Source organism: Arabidopsis lyrata (assembly GCF_000004255.2).
Source record: "Arabidopsis lyrata subsp. lyrata unplaced genomic scaffold ARALYscaffold_2, whole genome shotgun sequence".
NCBI classification, from domain to species: Eukaryota; Viridiplantae; Streptophyta; class Magnoliopsida; order Brassicales; family Brassicaceae; genus Arabidopsis; species Arabidopsis lyrata.
Window position 1 is genome coordinate 18,267,151 of NW_003302554.1, and position 21,179 is coordinate 18,288,329.

The 21,179-nt window shown below is 37.3% G+C and overlaps 4 protein-coding genes across 4 annotated transcripts; 3 read left to right on the forward strand and 1 right to left on the reverse strand.

Annotated features, from left to right (window-relative positions):
* Positions 1-142: 142 nt before the first annotated feature.
* Positions 143-3,052, forward strand: LOC9325263 (trifunctional UDP-glucose 4,6-dehydratase/UDP-4-keto-6-deoxy-D-glucose 3,5-epimerase/UDP-4-keto-L-rhamnose-reductase RHM1). Its single transcript, XM_021034779.1, has 3 exons — positions 143-354; positions 771-2,345; positions 2,443-3,052. Exons 2-3 carry the CDS (start codon positions 780-782, stop codon positions 2,884-2,886), a joined length of 2,010 nt encoding a protein of 669 aa, XP_020890438.1. The 5' UTR covers positions 143-354; positions 771-779; the 3' UTR covers positions 2,887-3,052.
* Positions 3,053-3,061: 9 nt separating this feature from the next.
* Positions 3,062-9,295, reverse strand: LOC9323809 (alpha,alpha-trehalose-phosphate synthase [UDP-forming] 1). Its single transcript, XM_021034826.1, has 19 exons — positions 8,899-9,295; positions 8,622-8,676; positions 8,042-8,491; positions 7,757-7,854; positions 7,253-7,641; positions 6,818-6,932; positions 6,628-6,729; positions 6,316-6,466; positions 5,968-6,086; positions 5,634-5,682; positions 5,400-5,500; positions 5,127-5,314; positions 4,845-4,962; positions 4,522-4,698; positions 4,314-4,436; positions 4,126-4,213; positions 3,911-4,041; positions 3,727-3,825; positions 3,062-3,636 (listed from the first exon to the last, which is right to left on the reverse strand). Exons 3-19 carry the CDS (start codon positions 8,421-8,423, stop codon positions 3,205-3,207), a joined length of 2,862 nt encoding a protein of 953 aa, XP_020890485.1. The 5' UTR covers positions 8,424-8,491; positions 8,622-8,676; positions 8,899-9,295; the 3' UTR covers positions 3,062-3,204.
* A 6,996-nt stretch (positions 9,296-16,291) lies between these two features.
* LOC9323810 (NADH kinase) lies at positions 16,292-18,638 on the forward strand. Its single transcript, XM_002887700.2, has 5 exons — positions 16,292-16,486; positions 16,900-17,145; positions 17,248-17,328; positions 17,456-17,607; positions 18,007-18,638. Exons 1-5 carry the CDS (start codon positions 16,394-16,396, stop codon positions 18,386-18,388), a joined length of 954 nt encoding a protein of 317 aa, XP_002887746.1. The 5' UTR covers positions 16,292-16,393; the 3' UTR covers positions 18,389-18,638.
* A 753-nt stretch (positions 18,639-19,391) lies between these two features.
* Positions 19,392-21,135, forward strand: LOC9323811 (B-box zinc finger protein 22). The gene is made up of 3 exons (XM_021034811.1): positions 19,392-19,876; positions 20,041-20,466; positions 20,654-21,135. The coding sequence occupies exons 1-3, from the start codon at positions 19,694-19,696 to the stop codon at positions 20,915-20,917; spliced, it is 873 nt and encodes a 290-aa protein (XP_020890470.1). The 5' UTR covers positions 19,392-19,693; the 3' UTR covers positions 20,918-21,135.
* Positions 21,136-21,179: the final 44 nt, after the last annotated feature.

Here is a 21,179-nt window from a genome sequence, read left to right on the forward strand (position 1 = left end):
CGAAATTAATGTTTTGACAAAACGCGCGATCATCATCAACACGCGACTCAAGTCGTGTACCTACCCGCTTTGTAAATAAGTGAAAAGGAAAAGGGTATTTTCGTAAGCTTAAGCAATATATAAAGAATTCCCATAGACTTCCCTCTCCAGGAGTCGTCGTCTTTTGTGTTCGTTCTCATCTTGTATTTTGGCACTGGCGACAAGACTCGTTTTTTGAATTTTGATTCTTCTTCTCCGCTTCTTTCGCTTCTTCCTCAGCTTCTTCACCGTCAAAAGCTCTTCACATTTTCTCCGAATTTTCCAGTTATCTTCCCAAAATTCTCTTGCTAACCTTGAAGATCTGAGAATTCAAAGGTATGTTTCGTGAATCTCTTCTTCTTCCTCATTCTCCATTATCTCGAGATTTACATTGATCATAATTCTTCACTGAGTTTCGTTTACCATTTCCTACTCTTTCTTTGATCCGATCGTTGTATCGAGATTTAGGATGTTTATTTCTCTGATCTAAGGTTTTATGCAATTGAGCGTGTTCAAAATTCGTTTGATCCGATGGTTATAACACTCTCCGTTGCCACAGAATCGAGATTAGGATGTTAATTCTCTGCTCTGATCTGGATCTAAGGTTTTATGCAATTGAACATGTTCAAAATTCGTTCGATTTCGTTAGATCTGCTGATTCGATATCGCATTCATTTCTCTGCATATATGATTGATACATGCAACTTCTTTCAATTTTATGCTAATTGTGATTCCATTCTTAAAAAACGCAGCGTTTAACCATGGCTTCGTACACTCCCAAGAACATTCTCATCACCGGAGCTGCTGGTTTCATTGCATCACATGTCGCCAACAGACTCATACGAAGCTATCCTCATTACAACATCGTTGTGCTTGACAAACTTGATTACTGTTCAAATCTCAAGAATCTCAACCCCTCTAAACAGTCTCCGAATTTCAAGTTTGTCAAAGGTGATATCGCTAGTGCTGACTTGGTGAATCATCTTCTCATCACTGAAGGTATCGACACCATCATGCATTTCGCTGCTCAGACTCACGTCGACAATTCCTTCGGTAACAGTTTCGAGTTTACTAAGAATAATATCTATGGAACTCATGTGCTTCTTGAGGCTTGTAAAGTTACTGGTCAGATTAGGAGGTTTATTCATGTCAGTACTGATGAGGTTTATGGTGAAACTGATGAGGATGCTCTTGTTGGTAACCATGAGGCTTCTCAGCTACTTCCGACGAATCCTTACTCTGCCACGAAAGCTGGTGCGGAGATGCTTGTTATGGCTTATGGTAGGTCTTATGGGTTGCCTGTTATTACCACACGTGGGAATAACGTCTATGGACCGAATCAGTTTCCTGAGAAGTTGATTCCTAAGTTCATTTTGCTGGCAATGAGAGGGCAAGTTCTTCCCATTCATGGAGATGGGTCAAATGTCAGGAGCTACCTGTACTGTGAAGATGTTGCTGAGGCTTTTGAAGTTATTCTGCACAAGGGAGAAGTTGGCCATGTTTACAATATTGGGACGAAGAAGGAGAGGAGAGTCAATGATGTTGCCAGAGATATCTGCAAACTCTTCAGCATGGACCCTGAGGCGAACATCAAGTTTGTCGAGAACAGACCTTTTAACGATCAAAGGTACTTTCTTGATGATCAGAAGCTCAAAAAGTTGGGATGGTCAGAGAGGACCACGTGGGAAGAAGGGTTGAAGAAAACTATGGAATGGTACACACAGAACCCGGAGTGGTGGGGTGATGTTTCTGGAGCATTGCTTCCTCATCCAAGGATGTTGATGATGCCTGGCGGGCGACACTTTGATGGCTCGGAGGACAATTCTTTGGCAGCTACTTTATCAGAGAAACCAAGTCAAACCCATATGGTTGTTCCAAGCCCAAGGAGCAGCGGCACACCTCAAAAGCCTTCACTGAAATTCTTGATATATGGAAAGACCGGATGGATCGGTGGTCTGCTTGGAAAGATCTGTGAAAAGCAAGGAATTGCTTACGAGTACGGGAAAGGTCGGTTGGAGGATCGATCATCTCTTCTGCAGGATATTCAGAGCGTTAAGCCAACCCATGTTTTCAATTCCGCTGGTGTGACTGGGAGACCCAATGTTGACTGGTGTGAGTCTCACAAGACCGAGACTATCCGTGCCAATGTAGCTGGCACATTGACTCTAGCTGATGTCTGCAGAGAGCATGGACTCCTGATGATGAATTTCGCTACTGGTTGTATATTTGAATATGACGACAAGCATCCAGAAGGTTCAGGAATTGGCTTCAAGGAGGAAGACACCCCCAACTTCACTGGCTCTTTCTACTCAAAAACCAAAGCCATGGTACAACTGATTCTCGCTTTGTCAAGATTGAATACTCTCTTTATCGATGTCTCCTTCTTATGTATGCTAATCTTCGTTATGATGAATGTGTCTACAGGTCGAGGAGCTGCTAAAAGAGTATGACAACGTATGCACATTGAGGGTAAGGATGCCGATCTCCTCAGATCTAAACAACCCGCGCAACTTCATCACCAAGATCTCCAGGTACAACAAAGTGGTGAACATCCCAAACAGCATGACTGTGTTGGACGAGCTTTTACCAATCTCCGTCGAGATGGCAAAAAGAAACTTGAAAGGAATCTGGAACTTCACAAACCCAGGTGTGGTGAGCCACAACGAGATCCTAGAGATGTACAGAGACTACATCAACCCTGAATTCAAATGGGCGAACTTCACATTAGAGGAGCAAGCTAAAGTCATTGTGGCACCAAGAAGCAACAACGAGATGGATGCTTCCAAGCTCAAGAAAGAGTTCCCTGAGCTACTCTCTATTAAGGAGTCTCTGATTAAGTATGCATTCGAGCCAAACAAGAAAACCTGAAGAGAGAAAGATTGTGATTCGTCATTAGATTAATCACCTTTAATATCAGTTTCGTTTATTTGTTTGGTTATTTGTTTTATTACCCCTTGTTTCATTAGATTTGCTTAGGGGTGTATTTGTAGTTCAAATATTATATGTAATAAGAGCTTGAGTTATTGATTATCTATTTGTGTTCTTGTTCACAATTTTGTCATAAGTTGCTCTACTCTTATTTTATAAGAATCAAACCACTAAAAGAGTCTGGTAATGGCTGCTTTTTGTTACAAAACAATAGGTTTTATTGGGTTACATGAACTCACTTGACACCGTCTCGGGATATTAAGGTGCAGACGTCGTCGTGTCAGCGAGCTTCTCAAGGAAGCAAACAACGTCGTCAGGTGAGCCAAGGAGATATCTAGCATTGGTGCGAGTACGGCCCACGGCGCAAGAGAAGTAGTTCTCTCCTTTAAGGTCAAGTACATTCCATGAGATCTTCTCTGGTGAAGGACGTCTTGAGGTTCCTAAGCTATGGTTGGATCCACTTTTTCTCTCTGACTGGAGAGATCTCTGTGAGGACTTGTTGTTGTTGTTAGAGTTAGAGGATGATGAAGATTTTGATCCACTTTTGTTGTTGTTATGTGTCAACTTTGAAGGTGGTCTTCGGTCTCCTGATGATGACTTGGTTCCACTATCAGATGATGGTCTGGCTCGTGCAATGGCTGGGATGTCGGATGGAAGTTCTGGTTCGAAGAAAGTGTAAACATCTTCGTCCTGTAAACACAATGTCAGAGACAGTTTGCATCAAAATCCCTCGAGACTATAGAATTGGATGTGGTATATTATAAGAAAAGCTTGAATCACCTTCCCCAAGAAATGACCAATGCACAAGACGTAATCTATCGGTGTGGTCATCAACTTGCTATGCACTATCTCGCCTAGAATGCGATCGATTGCCGCTCCCTGAGGAAGAAAAGAATCCGGAATGTGAGAATCTAAGTTGATATAGAGTAGAAAGAAAAAGACTAGAGACGAATTTTTTCTTTACCTTTGTGACACCAACTGCACGGACTTCCACAGAGCGGCTTCCTTGGACAACATCAACTGATGCATTAGAGATTGGACCTGTCCATAAGTGTTGTAACAAATCTCTTGCTTGAATTCTCCCGAATTCGATATCTACAGGGATGAATGAGACAATAAGTGTGACAGGGTGGTCAAAAGGCAAAAAAACAATCAGGTAAAAAAAAAAAAGACAAGTACCTGCATATTTGTAGTTCCAAATAAGTGAAGTATCGCGTGTTTCAAAGTGTGACCTGGGAGTTCTCTCAGTGAAGTACTTGAAAACATGCTACAAACAGAATTAAAAAAACAAGAATTCAGAAAGGGTAAGATGAATAAAGTTATTGAGTCTGAGATGCGGGTTTATCTGAACCGCTAATCTACTTTACCTTTACACTATCAACCCATTCCATGTTCAAGTGTTCTGGCATTGTAGTCATCCACTCTCCATTTGTCAGCCTTAGGAACATCCCATTTTCGGCAGCTAACCACATATCATACTCTCCAAAGTTCTGATTTAAGTAAACCAAGTCAGTGAGTAAAGTTATTATAGAGTAAAAGGAATAAGGAAACTAACAGTAGGAACATTGTATATACTTTGTCCAAAACGCTTCTGCTGCTTCCGCTGAGGACAACTATGGTTGTACTTGGATCACTGCATAATGCCTTTAACGGGCCTTTTAGCTCAGGGTGTAGATTAAGATCCATCTCCTTTATTTGATCACCTCTTCTCCCTTGATTATCTACTGGTTCAGTCAATGTTGCATTGAAACCCTGAATGTAATCACAGACGCACGGTTAAAGGCAGCCCCCAAAACATGACTCTGAGAAAAAAGCTCATAAAGGGAATAAAAAGAACTATGAAGTAGTAGTTTACAAATTCTTATTTTAAAACAAGTTGACTGACGCCTACTACTTACCAGGATCAGTAGCCTGTTGTTGGACTTTGAATACCGTTGAATTGCATCATGCTGTGGAAGCTCAGGTGGGACTTTACTAATTCGTAGTTGTGCCTCAATTACAGTGTCATTTAGTTCACTGCAGATTTGTTAAGAGTTGCATTTCATTAAAGGCTAGGAAAGTGAACAGTAAATAGTTATGTACATCATGTTACATGCCAGATGGTGACATAGTTAAGGAATTTTTAGATAATGACTCTTTTTTCTTTAAACAAATCAATGAGAGACAGTTAATTTGCATACCTGACAAAAGTTTCAGCCCATTCTTGAGCAGTGTGAGTTTTGACATGATGAAAATTATGCCGATGTCTTTTCTCTCTTTCTTCAGCTGTCATGTTTAGGGCCTGTCCAATGGAGGCAGCAACTTCTGTAATGTTCCAAGGATTCACAAGAATAGCTCCAGCACCCAGAGACTGTGCAGCACCTGCAAACTGTAAAACAAATGCAACTTAAACCCATGTAGTGTGTCATATATTAAATTAGAACTTTATTAAGCTGGAAAGTACAAGTTATTACTTCACTGAGAATGAGGACCCCCTTTTTGGCCTCTTGGCAAGCAACAAACTCATAACTGACAAGATTCATCCCATCTCTCAAAGATGTGACAAGTGCAACATCTGAAGTAACAAAATCAAAGAAACTTATCAGATCACAGAAAGCATTATTTTTAAACTGAAAGTAACATTATTGAGAATGTGAAAGTACATGCCACTCAAAATGTAACCACATCACATGTAGCCAGACAATTACCTGTGACGGCATAAAGGGCACATAAAGCATAAAAGTCCAGAGAACGATCCTGAGAGGGAATGAGAATTTTATCAGCATTATGTCATAACTATAAGAAACACCAAATATGTAGCATGATGCAGATAGATATATTCTCTATCCATGGTACCAGATAGAAGACCATTTTCAATCCCTAACATAAGAAGGATATGCAAATCACAAAATGCTAAGTGCCTTAGAGGTCTAACATTCAATTTGTATCACAGATCATTTTCCATGAAAAGAACAAAACTACAGATAGTGAGAAATTATAATATTCAACTCGCTGATCAAGCATAGAGAAGAATAAACAGACCAGGTGATGTATTGGAACAGCAGTCAGTGTCCCAAAGCGACCATTAATGCGTCCAACAATTTCATGAACTTGGCTTGTGAGCTTGTGAGTTTTTGATCTGTAAGCGATGAAATATACATCTATTAGCTACTGTGGTTTTGAAAAGATACTTATTAGGTTCTATGGTAGCCTATCGCAGTTTTGGTGACATGATTCCTTGTGTGACAACTTACATGCAACTATATGCATCAGACCAGTTATAAGTAAACTAAAAGAGACTTTTTTTAGCAAATGTTTTGTAATGTTTCCATGAGTGAAGCTAACTAAAGAGATACCATGAAATAAGAGACTCCAAGAAAGAAGACCTACACTCAGGAACGTCTGTTCTTGTTGGCACCGCAATTTGCAATAACACCACTTTATCACGCCAGCTTGCATTTTCCTCGAGAAATTTTTCAAATGCCAGAATTTTTTGTGGAATCCCTTTGATCATATCAAGTCGATCAACACCTAACATCACCTGTTAGTGAAAAAAAATAGTGAGAAAGGAGAAAGAAACAACTTGTATGTGATAAATTTCTTTGACATGCCTCAGAAGAGCTTTAGAACAGATTGCAACGCAGCTAGGTTTCTTATGGTTAGTGGCTCTTTTGTAGAGATCAAAGATATCAAAGCTTGTACCTTTCTGCCAGCAAATCTTTCTTTCAATTCCTTCATGTGTTGTATGACGTCAGGGACCTCAAGTGCTCGTATAAACCGCTCAGAATCTATGCCAATTGGAAACTGAAATCCAAAGCAAAAACAGGATACTGTTAGTAGGCCTTTAAAATAAGACAAGTTATTAAGGGTTGAAGTAATGAAATGGTCATACAGCAGCTACGCGTGTGAGCCTGCCTTGATCCTCAACTCCCTCAGGTGTTCCTTCAAGTCCAAGAATACGAGTGCACGCACTCACAAAGTGCCTTGCATAGTCATATGTATGGAAGCTGAAAAGTAAACAATATGAGACTCAATGATAAAACAACCAATACAGGATTTACCCTTGGATCCAAATTAAACACTGTCAAGGTTAACTTCTTACACAACCGAAATCTTAACAACAATCAGATCCTATACCAATATGACGTGTTATACCTTAGCCATGGAGAAACAGAACTATAACTAGCTAGATATATCAAGAAACACATGGTTAACTATTTTCCCACTAAGGTTGGTTAAAACAATAACACATAGACTTGAACTTGTCACAGTGAGCCATTACAATGGCAAAGCAATTGCAATAAATAAAAGCAAGTGGAGATTTTACCCAACTAAATCAGCAGCAAGAACTGAGCGAAGGAGCTCTGATCGTGACGGAAGCGTCCTGTGTATCTCAGACGAAGGGAATGGTGTATGGAGAAACCATCCAACTTTCATCTTACTATTGTATTCCTTAAGGCATTTAGGAAGGAACATAAGATGATAGTCATGACACCAGACGACATCTCCCTCTTCATAGTGTTCATTTACAACATCAGCGAACATTTGATTTGCCTTCTTGTATGCAGCAAATTGGGACTGAAAGCTTCTGGTTGTAGCAAGCCGATCTTCTTGTGGAAGTCCAAGGTAGTGAAACAGAGGCCACAGAATATTGTTGCAATAGCCATTGTAGTACTGATGAACAATCTCTTCATCAAGGAACACAGGTATACACCGCTGCGAACAAGAAATCAAATGACAGAGTCTATAATCAAGAGGAAAACAAATTAAGACTCGAATATAGACAAGGTGATTATCATTGGCAGCAACATCAGCAAGAGATACTATGTACCTTCTCAGCCAAAGCTTTGCTAAGTGCCTTCTGTCCAACCTCATCAGGCACATTTACTCCAGCCCATCCAATCCATCTAGCCTCAAATTCCTTAACACCTTCACAAGTTCATTCATTAATTTTATGTCAGCCTACTAATAAATCTCGAAAACCTCATCAAAAATGGACCACAAAAACCTCCTTCCATGTTTGTTCATTACTACTGCATATGAATGTTGCCCTGGATACTGAACCAGTGATATGCAAAAAATGAAAACTGGAACGAATAAGAGAGTTCTGACTTACCTAAGAGAGCACTAACTAGACCACCAGCACTGATCTCGAGAGACCATGAATCTTCACCTCTTCGCACGGCAGAAACTGGGAGCCTGTTAGCCACTACAAGAAGCCGTTGCCTGTTATAAGGCCTAGCTTCTTGCCTCTCACACGCATCATCGTGGGCCATTGCAGCAGCAGCACCTTCCAAGTACTGTTCAACATATTGCCTCGAACTGTCTCCTTCTAAACGTAGGTCGTTCTCAGAGTTGTCGGAACTGCCAGCAATGTCATTAGGATTACGAGCTCGGTTGCTCTTCCTCTTCTCTCTGAGCTCTCTATCTCTCAAGAGGCGTTCCGTTCGAGAGAGTGGGATATGAGAAGAACTACAGTTGTACTTATTTCCAGGCATACGCTCACACCAAAACAGAACCAAAACACAAGTTTCAAGTTATGCACACTCCGGAAAACAACGGTAACCTGCATTTTTGTTGTCAAAGCAAATCAAATCAGAACACATAAAGAAACCAAGTGTCAAGTAAAGATATATATTTAAAACATTAAAGATAAAAAAAGGAAGAATATGAAATGTCGTTGTCTATCACCATACACTGATATCACTTGTGTCGAATGTAAAAGAACCCATCAGGCCAAGGAATAAGCATCTAAGGTAATTGAAAAAGAGGAAGAAAAAAACACAAGATAGTGTCAAAACACCGAAGAGGATAGCAAAAAGAATAGGATCCACATGATCCTGAGGTCGTAACAAGCCAAGAATTTGGGAACAGAATCAAAAAAGAAATGGCACAGAATTAATCCCAAGAAAAGGAAAAAAATCCAGAATACCTAAAGCAGAGAAAAAAAAAAAAGAAAAGAAGAAAGGGCACCTGAATCACACCTTCACGGCCACTCAAGAAAGGACAAAGAAAAAGAAAAAAATCCAGTGATCCTCAAGCAAGACAGTGTGGGATGGAAATCAAAATAATAAGTGGAATTTAGCTATCTTTGAGAGGTGGGTCTGATGTCGTTATCATCGAGAGAGATGGCAAGTAAATAGAGCCAAAAGAAACGAAAGGAAACGGTGGCAGAGAAGAAGACATTATTATCGTAGAGAGCGAGAGAGAGAGAGAGGGAGAGATATTAGAGGAAGAGGGAGCAACAAAATCCTCGTGTAAGCTTTACAGACAACACAGAGCCTTCACAGCCATGCAAGTGATACATCAAAAGATTCGGTCTGAAAACAGAGACTTTTTATTTTTCCAACCCACACAGCAAAAAAAAAAAAAAAAAAAATCTCGAAAACCTACAGTTCGACCGGAACTGTGTCAGTTATTTTTAAACAACACACCGCCGTGTAAATTATTTAACCAACAGTGATAAAATCGCCCGGAGATTTGGGGCGGAGAGAGATCACACCACACACACAAAAGACTTCGCAATCACGGGAAGATGTTTTTTATTAGGTTTTTTTTTCTTGATTACTAATCAGACGAGATGACGTAATCATTGAATGAATTCGTCTTCTCCTACTTATACCAACTTGCTCTGTGGGTCCCTCGTCTCCTACTTTTTAGCCTTTTTTTTATGTTTTTTAACTATTTTGTAACCAAAGAGAACTTTATGTTTTAGTATTAAAAAGAAGAAGTTTGGGTTTAAGCTGAAATTGACCCCTCTCACTCGGCCGAAGCTGACGTTAGATTTGATTTTGGGGAATACAACGTAGAAACATCTCCTTTCTTTTTTACTGCAAATGGAATTTTTTTCTATAGACCAAGGAAAAAAAGAAAAGGAATATTTTTTACCCCTAACTAAGACAAAATAAAAAAAAAATCTGAAGTCTAATGTAAACGTTAAGCAAGCACTTGGTATGAACAAAGATGTTGGTAGCCACAATGTCAAATACACGTGTGAAAATAAGATTAATTAAATTCCATTAATTTCATTCTAGCTTTCAACCACTAACAGTAAGGGGTCAAATCAAATTATGCATAAAGGATGATGCTTAAGTTAGTGTGTTCTATAATGTTGCACAAAGACACCAGATAAAATACAATTTAACTAACCTTGGAAAAAAAGAGGCTATCAACCAAACTCTTGTTTAGTAACAACAGAAGAAAAAAAGAATCAGATGCTTGATTCAGAAAGACAGAAAGTGTTTCTTTTCCAAGCAGTGACCTAAATGTGACTTTTTTAAAAAGGGGGTAAAATCGACAACTGACTTTCTACAACACACTCTCTTGCAGAGGTAACAAATGTCAAACTTTTGAATGATATGCACATTAGAAAATAATGTACACTAAGAAAGAAATGCCTTCAAATAAATCGATCATTCAATGTCTTTCTTGTCGGGATGAAATAATTTTTGTTATAAACGTTACTCTTCATATATTGACTTTGAAAAAACTGTCGCATGATTGCCCAAGCCAACAAGCATGAGGACACGATGTTCCTTTTATTTGGTAGGCGAAGAAGAAGAAGACGACTTAAGTGTTGTGTATACACAGTAGTGTGTGTGTGCGTGGATAACATATGGTGCGTCCAATTGTATGTGTCGGTAAAGAAAAGGCGAGGAAAAGGAAAGTATAAGAAACCGGTGGTCCACCTAATAAGACAGCAAATCTAGCTAAGGCATCATATATTTATGAAAAAAAAAGTTATACGATTTGCTCTCTCACTTTTGCTTTACGCCTATGTCCTGTTATTTTTATAAATTTTAAAGTTTGAAAGTCTAACTATAAGTTAGGAAACCCCCAAGAAACATGTGAGTGAAGTAAATAAAAACACACAAGAAAACTCCATGACTATGCAACAAGAATCTCTCACACCTTGCATTTGTTCTAAGACTATAGTATAATATGTAACCAAGTGGCACTGTTTCAACCAGTATTTCAAACTAGATTGAAATTGCTTTTTCCCGTGAAGACTGCAGTGACCTCATTCAAGTAGGCACGGAATCCACAATCACTAGGACCCCACCAAAGATCTTCTAAATTGAGTAAAAATATCATTTTGAAAAGGATGGAAGGAACATTTATCACTAAAAAAGATTGTGATTTGTTTTCGATGGAAAAGTTTACATGCAAATGAGTTTTATAGTGCTAATAAATACGAGATATTATCCAATCATATATAGTTGATGATGTTATGTATAACTCAACCAACACAAATCATCCTTTTTGGATATTGAAACAGAAAGCATGCATCCTATACTATAATTTAAAACCAAATAAGATTAGTAAACTCCTTAAACAGGAAACAGGACCACCTATCAATCTAAATTAACGTTAGTCTACTTCTTTATATGGCTCAAAAACTTCATTATGAGTAATCTTTATGCATGATTCCATAAGATCAAGTTCTAAGTGATCCACCTCTATATCAAATTCTACTTAATTTTGACTGAACAATAAGGATATTTGAAGTCAGAGATTAGTTCCAGAACCTAAAATATTCAATGGAGCGTCGACAAATGTTTTTGGAAATTCCGGAAACTTATTCAAACAGAGCAAAATCAGTTAGTTTTAAACTAGATATTGATTTGAATCAGAGATTAAACAAAATCGATTACGAAGAAAAACCTAGATATATGATTCGAATCTGGAACCGTTTCAAAAAACAATCGATGATCACAAGTTATCAAACCACGAAAACCTAATCAATCATCGTGATCGTGATTGAAAATAAGAACATAACAAAATCGAATCCCAGGAGAATTAAAACAGCTATCAAAATCAGCGAATCTAACGGAAAAAGGTTTCGCGATGAGATTAGGAGATTTAAGGGAAGAGACGAGAAATAATTAACCACTAACCTAGAAGCGGCGGGATCAGAGGATGACGAAGATAGATCGTTGAGCGCACCAGCGAATGAGAGGAGAGTGAGAGAGAGAAGAAGAAGAAGAAGAAGAAGAAATAGAGAAGAGAAGAGAAGCAGCCTTGTTCTCGCTCTCTCTGGTTTATGGCCCAATCATTTGGAGGGAATTTGTTCCCCCTTTTTTCACCTTTTAAATTCCCTTTTTTTTCTTCTTCTTTTTGTTATTTCTTCTTTTTCGTCAACCAAACAAAAAAAATATAGGACTCCACTCAGGCACTCACAACAAAAAGTAACCATATCAAAAATCTAAATTATTATTATAAAGTCTGTTTTTATCTTGTTTTTTATACAACATTATTTTAATAGACTTTCTAAGAAATAATCACATAAATAAATAAATAAGATGAGGAATGAGATGTGTAATGCATTAGTCTTATACTATTGAATTGCTATGTTATGTAATTCATTGATATAATTCTTCCAAAATGTAAGTTGGGTATTTTCAACTGCTAGTCACACACTTCTTTTAACTCTAACATGGGAGTTCGAGCTCATCAAAGAGTTAGTGGTGGGTGACATTAAAGATTGAGCCATCATGCTAATCAACCATTGTCACGCAGTTGGTTTAGCCAGTCCAGTACAGAGTGACTATTTAAATGCTATAACAAATTAGTTAGTGTTATGCTTGGAAATAAATAGTCTAAAGATAGTTTGGATTGGATCCAAGTATATTATAAAATGAAAGTTCAATTTTATTTCTATTTCTGTGTGCAAGACAGTTTTGACAAAAAACTATTCTTAACAATTTAGAGCTGTTCGAAACTTTAAACCTCCCTTAAAAACTGTTAAAGCAAACTCTAAATTCTATATTTCTGCACAATATTATACTACTCTTTTCGTATGGTCCAAAAGCTTAATCAAATGGGAAGAATAATTTGTTTGGTGGCATGAGAGGTGGCATGAGAGACCACGACGACGACCTTTACGTCAGCGTATAACTTTTACTTCATGGGTATCAATCTGACTCATCGCATAATTTCATTAACTTAACCAAATATATAATCGATGACTATTTTATATTCGTGTTATATTTAAATAAAATCTTATTGCGTCAACGTGTTCGAGTATACAGTTGCGGACGAAATTCCATTTTCAGACGACTAAGATTTAAATTAGTCTACAATAAATCGAATCTTTTACAAAGGCTGCAACTTGTAAAGTGCTAAGAAATTTTTTTCCCCATGGATTCTAACTCTAAGTTTAGAAATATAATAAATTAGAGATGCTTCTCGTGGTCGCATGTGTAACTTTTTGCTAAACTTTATTTGTCTTTCTTAATTAACTTTTTGTATGGCTTTTGTTGTTTCTTTTATTGCTTTAAGATCTACATTTATGTAACTTGAGAGTTAAGAAATTGCCAGTGGTTTCGCCGTTGTCACACTAATTTTGTGTTTTCTTTTTTACTTTAGAGATATATGCTCTTAAAATTTAAGCACTATTCTAAATTGTAAATTAAGAAAGAGATTTACACAACTAGCCCATAGTTCCATGACTTTATATATAGATCTAAGAAACACTAATATATTTCTTCTTTTAACAATAATAAGTTTTTTGGGTTTTAACTGTTGATGGGCAAATTGTTACTTAATTACTTATGCAGAATTTGGCCAAGAAAGATAACGACAGGAGTAAAAACACTAATGATTTGGTTTCTTTAGATTTACTTTTTGTCCAGATTTGTTATTTGATAACACTTACTGTATTTGTTTCTAATTAAAAGAAAATTATTGGATGCAATATAATTATGACTTTTATCAATAGAAATCAGTTTGAATTTTACCTAGTTAATTAAGATATATATCTTGAGCCTATTTAATATTTGGTCAACTTATTTAGCCTATTTAAAATTGAGCTTTGTAGTTGGATGTGATTGCAAATGCTTGGATTAAATCTAAATTCTAATACAATGGCTAATCGATGTGGAGATTGTACCCCACGCGTCAAAAAAAGATAAAGATTAGAGAATGGTCACTATTTGTAGTTTGATCTTTCCATGCACGTAGTGTTAGCTTTAAAGTTTAAATTATTACTCTACTTCTTGCAACTTTTCTGCCTCCTTTTCTTTTGGTTGATAAAAACGAAAAGATGATATTGCTTGCCAGCTTCTAGAGATTTTTATCGGACAGATGAGATTCGTTTCTAGGGTTACCTAATATATTAGTGAAAAGATACAAAATTATTAATCGCAATTTATTTGGTGATAAGTAGGATTCATGATGAAATCAAATTTGTTTCATTCAAGGGATTCACAGTATAGACAATTGTTGACCCCTAGTTTTAAGGACTCGATAACCATCCACTACAGCTGAGTCAATGGACATAAGACAAAAACAAAGATATATACTAGTTTCGTCACTAATAAGCCAATAAGGAGGACTGATCAGTGTTCAATGTATTCATGCGCTTATAAGCATGTGTAGTGATTAATTGTTTTCCTGCTAAACTACTCAAAGTAAATAAAATTCTATAATTGCTAAATAAAATAATATATGTGAAGCATACAATGACCCTTTTCTTAGGAAATGCGTTCTTGTACAATCCACCATAATTTGTCCGTATTATGTTTGGTGGCTTTCTTAGGTTATAGCATTGTTTAATTTCGTCCCATTTTGTCACCATTCAAAAAAAAAATATATGTGGACAAAACTATAAGATATGTCTTAGGTTGTTCAATTAGAGAGCTCGTACAATAGCTTACTAAAATTGGCCAAATGAGAGACAAAATCACGTGAATTCGGATATTTCGAGGTCAAATTCTTAGGTTCTGTTGGCCACTATATACTAACGCTACGCAGTACCATAATTATCAACACACGTGGATCATAACCGGCCGTCCGGTACGATATCAAAACTAACCCCACTTATGATCAGATTCTAGACCGGACAATCTTTAAAGGATTGCGCTCGATACGGAGGATCTGATCCTACTAAGAGTTGTTTCCCATTAGGCGAGACGTTAGGACCGGGTTAAGACCCTAATACTGTAGTTCGAGTTAGGGTAGGACACGGAACCGGTTAGGACCGTCTAGCATATAATTTGAAATATGCACCTAGAACATGACTCCTATAAGACCATAAGTATCAGTATAACATGACATGTGTTCTAAAGGTTTTTAAAATAATAAAAGTTGTTAAATAAAGTATTAAAATAATGTAAAAGATCTTGTGGGGAGAAGAACAATGCTTAAACAGATCTTGCTCAAGAACTATCCAAGGTGATCCAAGCCAACTGTTTTTATTATTTTAATGTTAAGAACGTGGCCTCCGATGGCCCAATGCAGATGGCCTAAAGGAAACAAAAAAAAAAAAGAGAAAAAAAAAGTAAACAAAAAGAAAGATCTTCAAATATTTGAAATATGGTTATAAATTATAATATTGTTTTGAGACAAAAATTAACTCCTAAAATGTATTTTAGTAAAACTTATGCATAATGTCTAATATATATTTAAGACGGTATAACATGTAACTCTCTTTTTTTTTGGTAAAAGGGTTTTCTTATATAACTTTAACATAAAAAGTATACAAAGAAACAAACAATAAGCAGAAACAAGATTGGGGAAGAAGACCAACTAAGGTACTTAACAAAAGAAGATGTCAAAGCCTATATCTTGATAATGATGGATAAGAAGAAGTCAGCTCAATTCTCGATACCCTCATTTACCATACGCGCATCCAACAATGAAGAATAGGTAAAGCACTCTTTGATCCAAGTTCATGCAAAGCAGTACACTTGTTGACGATGGTGGAAAGGACAAGCTTTGCAACCTCGGTCGGCCTTAAAGTGAGATCATCATGATAACGTCGATTTCTTTCACGCCATAGTTCATAAATTACACCTTGCCACGCGTGTAAGACCGCCAATTTGCCATACTTATTTGGCAAAGCAGTTGGAAGCCATAGGAGGACATGATCCCAAGTAGTAGGAGGAGCGAAAATTCCCAGCCTGCGTGTTAGTAAATTACATACATGTAACTCTCGAAAAACACCTACCCGAGTTGGTCCGTATTTGATCCCCAAAAATGTTTATCTTGCATAAGGAAAAAAATATATCTGTTGAGATTATCAACCTTGATCCGTTAATCATTATACCCTAAATTTTTAATAATATCCAAATTCTAAAACATTTAAAACCTTATATTTTAAAATATAAACTTGATATTCAAAGTTCAAAATTCAGGTAAAAGCAGCTTAAAATTCATAAACGTGTTTGACAATGATATAAATGCAGAAATATCTACAAGGATCAAAACGGGCCAGACTTCCAGCTTTGGAGCTACATGGTAGTTAGCCAATTTAGTAGAATTTTAGTTGGGCCTATTTTGTAACTAAGCCAAGTTTAGTAGGATCTTAGTTGGGCCCAAGATTTTTGAATAATATTCTCTTGTAGAGACCCTTTAAACGAAACAGAGGGACTAGTGGAATATCTCTCTCTTCAAACGTGGTTTACTCAAGTCCGGTAAGCGCGCCGCCGAGGGAAGAGGGAAAGAGCTCGAGATTGATTCAGCGAGAATGGCGATCAGGAAGCTTTTGCTTCTATTGAAACCGATTGATCCGTACCCATTTCTTCAAACCGAAGGTTCATCGCTCATCAAAAATCCCCAGGTACCCCATTGCGTCTCATCTCGATTTTTGAATCCCGATCATGTCCTTTTCGTTTCGTATTGAAGGTGTTCGACCAAATTTCCCACAGAGTATAACCGAAACATTGACATTTACGTGAAAAAAGGATTTCGTTTTTGTATTTTTATGGTGCCAAATGTTAGTTATAAAGATAACGGTGAAGTAGACTAGATTAAGTAGCAACTTTTCTATGAACATTTTAGTTTCTTCTTTTGGTCTACGCAAAGCTTACAGATTTATTGAGAATTTTGAAATTCGTATCAGCAGTGTTTACTCAAAATATGTATGCAAATAAGTAACTAAGAAATTGCTTAGCTGAGGATCCTCTCTCGTTGTTATTGTTCTAGTTGGCTTCTGATGGAAGTGGGATTTTTCTGTTTTGTTTTGTTTCACAGGTTCTTAAATATCTGGAAAGCAGGTGCAAAGTACACAGGAATGCTATTAATTTCTGTCAGGAAATACTAAGTAAGAAGCCTGTCGAGTGGAAACCCATTTCACGTAACGACTTATCCCATCCCATTCGTGATGTGGATATGGTCATCACCGTGGGTGGAGACGGTACCCTCTTGCATGCCAGTCATTTCATCGATGATTCTGTTCCGGTTCTAGGAGTCAATTCTGACCCGACACAAGCTCAGGAGGTTTTAGTAGCGCGACTTTCTCATATTGCCTGACTGATACCATTTTGCTATTAATAAACAATGTGAAATGATGTGTAGCTAAGTGTCTTGTTATAACTATAGGTAGAAGAACTGAGCGATCAGTTTGACGCTAGTAGAAGTACTGGTCATCTTTGTGCTGCAACCGTTAATAATTTTGAACAGGTAAGTCAATTAGAGAAACATAAAGGAAGAGCTTTAGGCAGCCCATTTATTCTCTTACTTGATCCTTAGAACATTCAATGATTACGCAATTTTGGTTTGAACATTCAGCTATTTGTTTTGTTCACAGGTACTGGATGACATTTTGTTTGGCAGAGTGGTTCCTTCTAAAGTTTCCAGAATATCATTGAAGTTAAATTCAGAACTTCTTCTTTCACATGCACTTAATGACATTTTGATCGCACACCCATGCCCTGCCGCGGTTTCAAGGTTCTCATTCAAGTAAGAGCTCCTAAGATTAAAAAAGTCTCTTAAACCTGATTGTTTTGCGTAGACATAATCCCTTGTTTGTTCAATTGGATAGAGTTGTTATTAGCAGATATATCAACTAGGGGTGCCCAATCCGATTTTCGGTATATGAAACCCAAAAAACCAAAACCATTGAGTTTGGTTTGGTTTGGATTCCGTTTTGTAGAAACTACACCTATAATTTTAATGGTTTACAAAGAAAAGTTTTATTGGTTTTATTCCTTTTCAGATTGGTAAGGTTACACCTACAGTATGTTCGGATATGGAATAACAAAACCGAATTGGGTGATATTTTCTTCAGTTCGGTTAAACTGTTGGGCACCCCTATAATATCCAACACTTATGAATCAATGTTCTCTACAATGTGCGCAGGATTAAGAACAAAAATGGTGAGAGCAGTCCAAAGACAGTGAACTGCCGGTCAAGCGGTCTAAGAATCTGCACAGCTGCTGGCTCAACTGCCGCAATGCAGTCAGCAGGTGGGTTCGTGATGCCAATGTTGTCTCGTGATCTACAATTCATGGTTAGGGAGCCAATCTCTCCTGGTTCAACTGCTTCTTTAATGCATTCTGCCTTCAAACCGGACCAATTCATGGATGTTAACTGGTATTCAGACCATGGGACTATATACATCGACGGTTGTCAGGTTCAACACAGCGTGCAGCTCGGAGATACAATCGAGATATCATCAGATGCGCCGGTCTTAAACGTTTTCTTGTCTCACGGCATTTCTCAGATCAAATCAAGGTACTAGAATTGGTACAATGGTAGATTTGTTCATAAAGTTAAGAGTTGGTACACATTGATAGCCCTTTTAGCCCACTTGTCTATAGATATGGTTATAAAAGATTCTTTGGTCCGAAAGATTCGTTGATTCTTGAATCTTTGGTGCTTGAAGAAGTTTAATTCGAGTAGCTATCTTTCTCCTCCTACCAAGAACGTGGATGTGTCTGATCCTCTTAAATAAAATTCATATATAAAGAAAAATAATAGTATCAAAATCATCTAGAATTTCTCTTATCATTTCCGTGCAAAATGTTAATTTTGGGGAAATATAGTTTTCGAAATGGGACCTTATTAATGATTGATTGATATAATGTCCTTTGCCTATTAATTAATTAATTTGTTTATGGCTTGTGTTGTTGAATAAAAATCTTAGTCTCATGTAGGTCCGAATTAGCCTCCTCCACTCGTAAGAATACGTGGATTCATATAATCTTCATAATGAAAGATTTTTCTGAAAATGCATGAACCGGGACAAAATTTTATAACATACTACTAGAATAAAAATGGGTTCTTTCTAAAAAATGGTCAAAATGAATAGACAATCGTTTTGAAACTAGATATTCTACTTGGAACATACATATCAATCACTTTCAGCTTATAATTTTATTTTGTCTTTAAACTTTTCTCTTCCGAAAAAAAATCTACAAGCAAAAAAAATCTACGAATATTTCTTTTGGGGACCTAAATATTTGTGATCTATTTTTTGATACATTACAGCTTGAGACAGCAAAGACTGTCTCCTGCAATTAAGACACTTGTATTAGATTTGTCACGTGTCTATCCAATGTTCACTCATAGATTAGCCTAAACAAATATCTCTCCTTTAACGCCTCCATATTTCCAAATCTACCCCACCACTTTTAAATAGTGCACAGAGACCCCCTCCCTCTATTTGAAAAGAAATCCTCTTATAGTATTATTATTTTACTAATATAAACGATATTTTTCCCACAACGACTTATCTAGAATCCAAATGAATTCAATTAATTTGATTAGTCAGAAAGTTATAAATAATCACATTTTCCGACGACAAATAAAAATCAAAGAAAGTTGACAACAACAACAACAACAACAACAAATCCAAAGAGAAAACGTAAGATTTGCTTAAACCATAAACCTCAAGCTCCACTTGTCTTTCCTCCGACACTAAATTCAAGAAACAAAAGGATAAGTTTCGTTGTGTCGAGATTTTTGATTCTTTTCAACAAAAAAAAAATCACAGATTTTGGGTGTTCTGGATGAGTTGGAGGAGATAAAAAAAAGATCAGAGAGGATGAAGATTCAGTGCAACGTTTGTGAGGCGGCGGAAGCGACGGTGCTATGTTGCGCCGACGAGGCTGCTCTGTGTTGGGCTTGCGATGAGAAAGTTCACGCTGCTAATAAACTCGCCGGAAAACATCAGAGAGTCCCTCTCTCTGTCTCTTCCTCTTCCATACCCAAATGCGACATTTGTCAGGTCTGATCTCTTGAATTTTCCTCTCGATTTCCCGAATCTTTGATCTGATTTCTGATTACCCATGTTTTAAATCCTCAATATTTAGAGAAAAGTTTGAATCTTTTTAGGATTAGAGATTTGGTTACTAAGTTTTTTTTCTTCTGAAATTTGGGATTTTTGTACAGGAAGCATCTGGATTCTTCTTCTGTCTGCAAGATAGAGCTTTACTTTGTAGGAAATGTGATGTTGCAATCCACACTGTGAATCCTCATGTTTCAGCTCATCAGAGATTTCTTCTGACTGGAATCAAAGTTGGTCTTGAATCTATAGACACTGGTCCTTCTACAAAATCCTCACCAACCAATGATGATAAAACCATGGAGACGAAATCTTTTGTTCAATCTATACCTGAGCCTCAAAAGATGGGTTTCGATCAGCAGCAAGGAGTTTTACCGGAAACTAAAGTCAGTGATCACACATCTACAAAGCTTCCTTTCGCTAGCAGCGGATCAACTACTGGAAGCATTCCTCAGTGGCAAATAGAGGAGATTTTCGGGCTAACTGACTTTGATCAGAGCTATGAATACATGGAGAATAATGGATCATCTAAGGTAACGGTTTAGTTATATCTAGTATATAATATGAGGTCTTCTTTGATTCTTGAGACAGAGGTTTTCAAGATGAAACTCTAAATAGTGAGCGTCTTGGGAAGAAACTGGAAAGAAGTATGATGAATCTTGTGGCTTTTTGATTCATATATTTTGGTTTCTCATTTTCTAAGCTTGACTCTTGTTGCAGGCGGATACTTGTAGGCGAGGAGATTCAGACAGTTCTTCGATGATGAGATCTGCGGAAGAAGATGGAGAAGATAACAATAACTGCTTGGGAGGTGAGACATCATGGGCGGTTCCACAGATTCAGTCTCCACCTACAGCGTCTGGTCTAAACTGGCCTAAGCATTTTCACCACCACTCAGTGTTTGTTCCGGACATAAATTCTTCAACTCCTTATACCGGTTCATCCCCGAACCAAAGGGTTGGGAAACGGCGGCGACGGTTTTAACATTTGCAACTATCTTTTGGCCGTTTGAGAAAAGAGATGGGCAGCTTTTCTCAGTAGATGTAAGATCACATAAATGATTTGGAAACTTGTAATGTAGTGATCTGTGAGAGTCCATGTTCTTTGTTAGCTGAGAAAACAAAGAAGAGGTCGTTTCAAAAAGATGTTAATTTGGTTGAAGATTATAAGGGACTAAATTATTAAATTATCAATTTGGCTAACATGGTCTTTCATAGGTGGCTGTTCTATTTTGCTTGAAGCTTAA